General features: G+C 45.9%; 1 protein-coding gene across 1 annotated transcript in view; it reads left to right on the top strand.

Annotated features, from left to right (window-relative positions):
* Window positions 1-593, top strand: part of LOC147819101 (uncharacterized) — a gene marked incomplete at its 3' end in the record, with an annotated part of 4,955 nt that extends 4,362 nt beyond the window's left edge. The window contains exon 4 of the mRNA XM_087174105.1: window positions 470-593. Coding sequence (XP_087030231.1) covers window positions 470-593 — 124 coding nt within the window. The remainder of the gene's footprint in view (window positions 1-469) is intronic.
* Window positions 594-748: the final 155 nt, after the last annotated feature.

Here is a 748-nt window from a genome sequence, read left to right as displayed (position 1 = left end):
CCTGTCAACACCTAGGGTGTTCTAAGGACCGATTTATTTCTTTGTCAGCAGGACAGCACTTCAAATCCCTGTTGTGGTAATTCTCACTTCAACTCTTTCGAGTGGAGAATTCTTGCCTTTGCATCCACAAGAGGTTTGCTGTTTACTTCCCACTGCTTTATATGAGATTAAACACCTAGTGGTATTTTAATCTCCATCCGCTTAGTCATTCATTCACAGTTTGCTTTTTCCACGGATCTTTACGGGACTTCGCTGTCCATTACTGTTATCACGCACGGAATTTCTCGCTATCCGTCGTCAAATATTATTATCACGGACTTTCTCGGACTCCGTCGCCCTTCTTTTACCTGTCAGAGCCTAGGATTCACAGGGTTTGTTACAACGCGCAATGACCCTCAGTCACTCGCTTGTTTTTAACAAAACTGTTAAACTGTTGTCCTTCCCTTCTCGGAATACCGTCAACCATCAGATCCCAGCTGGTGGGTAAACGTCCAGTCCTGGAAAAGGATCTCAAGAGCTCCCACTATGGAGCTCTGCTGTGGCCACAGTCTTTCCTGGAGTCCACCCTCCCGCTGGAATCCTCAGGTCTATTGGTATCCGGCTCGAAGGACCAAGTTAATGTCAGGTTTATACCACCTAAGACATTTAATACTGAAACACAGAAGAGAAAGACAAGGGCGTTATTTCTTACTCGCGAGGAGAACGGACAGAGATTTGCTCAGTTACAATCTCCAAACCCGCTCTGAGC

This window comes from Seriola lalandi, unplaced genomic scaffold, assembly GCF_002814215.2.
Source record: "Seriola lalandi dorsalis isolate HSWRI2012SDOR001 ecotype SW California unplaced genomic scaffold, Sedor1 jcf7180002054316, whole genome shotgun sequence".
In the NCBI taxonomy this organism is placed as follows: Eukaryota; Metazoa; Chordata; class Actinopteri; order Carangiformes; family Carangidae; genus Seriola; species Seriola lalandi.
The sequence above is the reverse complement of the archived record's forward strand: the minus strand, read 5'-3'. Positions and strand labels throughout refer to the sequence as shown.